At 51.3% G+C, this 4,051-nt stretch overlaps 1 protein-coding gene across 1 annotated transcript; it reads right to left on the reverse strand.

Moving 5' to 3' along the window:
- Positions 1-664: 664 nt before the first annotated feature.
- LOC119269455 (thiol protease SEN102-like) lies at positions 665-2,036 on the reverse strand. The gene has a single exon (XM_037551286.1). It carries the CDS (start codon positions 1,967-1,969, stop codon positions 875-877), a length of 1,095 nt encoding a protein of 364 aa, XP_037407183.1. The 5' UTR covers positions 1,970-2,036; the 3' UTR covers positions 665-874.
- Positions 2,037-4,051: the final 2,015 nt, after the last annotated feature.

Consider the following 4,051-nt stretch of genomic DNA (forward strand, 5'->3'; position numbering starts at 1 on the left):
AAGGCAGAGGTAAAGCAATTCGAGGCGGAAGCCCGATGGCTTGGAATCATACGTCTTCATCCTTGTGGCAAATCTGGCATCTCCTCTAATAGCAAGGAGCGCGCGAGATTGTTGCTGCCTCAGCGACCAAGGTCAGTCGAGGACGCAACTGAGTATAGGACCGAAGCCTAGGCTAAATGTGATTTGGTTTTCAAGAAGGACACATAGTAATCCCTTCGTTGCATAATGTAAGAAATTTTTGCAAGCTAATATAGCTTGCAAAAACTTCTCACATTATAGGGTGGAGTAGTAGTTTTCAGTACTTTCAATAAAAAAATAGATTTCTAGCTTCATATTATTATGTGTACCCGTTGCAACGCACGATCATATTTTTATAGTATACATAAATAATTCATCCCCACTACCTTTAATTCTTTCAGCATGTAGTCTTCCACCTCATCAAGTGTGCCGCGTAAACAGCCACTAACATTATTATTCAGCCAAATGCAAACCACTCGTGCATACTCTCTTTGGTCACACACAATGAAAGTATGAAACGTGTCTACATTTAAAAAAGAGTAGGTTTTGATTTAGATCGGTTTCTTTACACATAATTCATCTGAAAATAATCTTTCAATAATGATTGTACAAATGTTTAATTATTAAATATGAGTGAGGTTTCACAAAAAAAAGTGACAGGATATATAATGTAAACCGTTTAGATACAAATCGGTCGAAACCGCAGTACATGTATGATAATTAAGTATAGTGCAACTAATATATGTGATGGGTACATATCAATTGATTGTTTATTTATTTTTCCCTTGCGATAATGCCCTGATCATGCATATTAGGGGCCAATAATTAGTTAGATAATCGATGAGAGATTCAGACTTCAGAGCTCGTCATGGGCACCGGCATGCTTCGGGTTGGCTGAGGTCTTGACGGGGTAGGATGCCTCCATGGCGATGCCGCAGAGCCCCTCCTTGTCTTCCACATCGCGCTTCATGCGGATGTACCCCTTCTCGCCCCACTCCGGCCCCCACGAGTTCTTCACGATCCAGTACTTGGTGCCGTCCACGGTGGCGCCGTACCCCACCGCCGTCACGCCATGGTCCAGCTCCGTCCCGCACTTGCCCGCGAACACCCCCTCCGAGTAGAACTGGAAGTGCGACCCGCTAGCCTCGATGGCCACAGCCACCGGCTGCGCGGCCACCGCCTTCTTCAGCGCCGCTTCGTCGTTGGCCGGAACGTCCTCGTACCCGTCGATGGTGACCACGGCAGACGGCTTCTTGTTGCAGGAGGAGGCCTGCCGGGCCTTGTAGGGGTACGCGTCCTCGGCGGCCACCCCGCCGTGCTTGGCGATGTACTGGAAGGCGTAGTCCATGAGGCCGCCGTTGCAGCCGGCGTTGGACTTGGTGTCGCAGTCCACGAGCTGCTGCTCGGACAGAGACGTGAGGTTCTTGGTGCGGATCGCGTTGACGCCCTCCACGGCCGCGATCGTCGAGAAAGCCCAGCAGCTGCCGCACTGTCCCTGGTCCTTCACGGCGGTCACCGCGCCCTTCTGCCGCCAGTCCACCGAAGGCGGCACGTCCCGAGCGCTCTCGTGCATGAAGCCGCCGCCACCCTCCTTACGGCTGAACATGCGGTGGTGGGAGACGCGGGAGGAGGCGTAGGCGCGGCGGAACTCGTCGGCGGTCATGTCGCCGAAGCGGTTGAGGCGGAGCTTGTAGGGGGCGTCGCCGCGGTTGAACTCGTGGATGAGGCGGACGTTCTCCCTGAAGACGTTGAAGCGGCGGGCCTTCTCGGTGAGGTCGCGCGCCACCGTGTGCTGCTCCCGCCAGCGCTCGTACAGCGCCCACAGGGAGTCCTCCGACGCCAGGTCGTGCTCGCCGAAATCCATGGCGCTCGCCGGCGCTGGCGCGGCGGCCAGCAGCATGAACAGCGCGGCCGCGGCCATGGTGGCCGCAAGCACGATCGCTCTCGCCATTGATGATTGGAACCTTGGCAGTGCACGCGCTTGCTAGAGGTGGTCTGGAGTGCTGTGAGACGGCTGGGTGTGGTATGGTGGTGGTAGCCATGGCGATCAGCTGGTTCTTATATAGCGATGGCGAGCCGAGCGGAGCAGGAGTGATCACACTGGCAAGATCGATGTGTTCCATGCAAGAATGAATTGCAGTTGCAGGTGCACGTTGCTTGCCGGCAACAACTTACTGCCTACTGCTCATGCATTCTCATCAGTGGCCACGTACGTAGTACAGTACAGTACATCAAAATGGTGGTTAATCCATTAATGCTCCATCGTATTACCAGCTAATGCCATTGTTAGCTACGCATCATACTAGTTGTGCTCTTGCGGATGCCGTGAATTCGCACGCAGTCTTCTTAGTTAGGTCGTGGGGATTAATGTGGCGCGTGCGCTCGATCGTACTCCCTTCATTCCAAATTACTTGTTAATTTAAACTAAAACTACGACGAGTAATTTGAAACGGAGGGAGTATATACGTACGCAGCGAGAGTGGGAGTGGGATGACGAGACGATTGACAGATTAAGAATTAGCGGGGCGTTTACGCCACGGCCATGTACAAATTAACACTGCACGCGCATATATCTTTCTATCTAACTGAGGATGCATTGTGCGTTTCTAGGAACCAGCTTCCCGTCCGTCGCATCATCTCTCACATCTCACCGGAAAGATATGAATTGCGGCAACAGGGAGAAGACCACAATCAGCTAGGGGGTCGCAAACTCGCAACGTGGAGTCTTGCTTCTTTGTTAATATCACTGAACATTAGTTGAGCAAGTATCCTTTTTGCAATTACTATGAGACAGTAAGGGGGCACGCAAGCGTGTTGTGCCCCGGCCCGAGTGATTCTGATTAGCCGATGGCGATCGATCGATCGATAGCTCGACTAGCTAGGTTTCAATTATTCCTCAACACGTGTCGTCTGTCATCGATCCGTCTGTAGGGTGCAGTGCCAAAGCTTTACGCATGAATCGCGCATTCATTCTAAGTCGTCCGGGGTGTATAGATGTCGCAAGCAACTGGATTTCTCAGAAACAGTGGAGCAGTTTCTGTTCTGGTACATGACTCTTTTGTGAAGGAAAAAGGAGGGCAACCAAAAACGAGCAGTACGCACGTACGTACGTGCATTAGGAAAAACAAGCTTTACGCATGAGTCACATCGACTGAGACCTGAATTGGATTCCGGGCGCCTACATCTCAAACGTCGTTGTGCTGCATCTATTTTTCTGAGTTGTTTGTAAATATGGGGAAGGAGAGGACAAACAAATGGATGGAGGGAACAACAGATGGGTGCATGCGTGGTTTCGCACGGTGTTAAGTTGTCAAGCAATGGAAGACTTGCAAGCATGCACAAACTATCTATCTATCTAACTCGGGTAATTAGCCAAGCATTTGCAGATGAATGGTTGTCAAGTGCGGCTTCGAGAACAACACACTGAAGTACGACACAACCGATTGGTTAGTTGCTTCATTCGAAAGGAAACCAGCATTTTTTGGCCGTAAGGTAGTGCTACGTGTCGCCTCTGTTACCAAGATCCTCCGCCACCCGATCATTGCAGTGGTTGCCGTAGCTGGACGAGTTAAGCGGACTCTGGCCCAAGAAAAGATCCAGCGCAAGAACACCGCAAAGAAGCACACGACGTCGGCATGTGTGATGCCAACAAGGGCACACTCGGCGCTCGTGCTTATTAAAGTTGCATCTCCGGCTGGCTGTGTTGGTACACTTTATTACCATCATGTGACGATTAGGCCGATCCTTCTAAGATATGTGTCATCAAAGTGTTTCGATACGTGAAGCGACATAGCACGCTGGCGGAAACATGCGCGCATATGTGTGTGCGACTTCATCTCACAGACTGCGCCGTACGCGGGCACACACGGCATCACCAGCCGTTTCGTAGATCACTTGGGTTGGCCACCTCCGAATCCCATCCCAGAGCAGAGCAACTCTAAGGACACGTTGCATTCCCATGAAGCAGGCCCGTGGACGAAAATTTGGCCTGTTTGGTGGCAATGTGTTTATTGTTTGGTTTGTGTAGGACTCT

This window comes from Triticum dicoccoides, chromosome 3A (genome assembly GCF_002162155.2).
Source record: "Triticum dicoccoides isolate Atlit2015 ecotype Zavitan chromosome 3A, WEW_v2.0, whole genome shotgun sequence".
In the NCBI taxonomy this organism is placed as follows: Eukaryota; Viridiplantae; Streptophyta; class Magnoliopsida; order Poales; family Poaceae; genus Triticum; species Triticum dicoccoides.

Coding starts and splice junctions, on each gene's coding strand:
- LOC119269455 (XM_037551286.1), bottom strand. CDS start 1,969: ATGGCGAGAGCGATCGTGCTTGCGGCCACCATGGCCGCGGCCGCGCTG.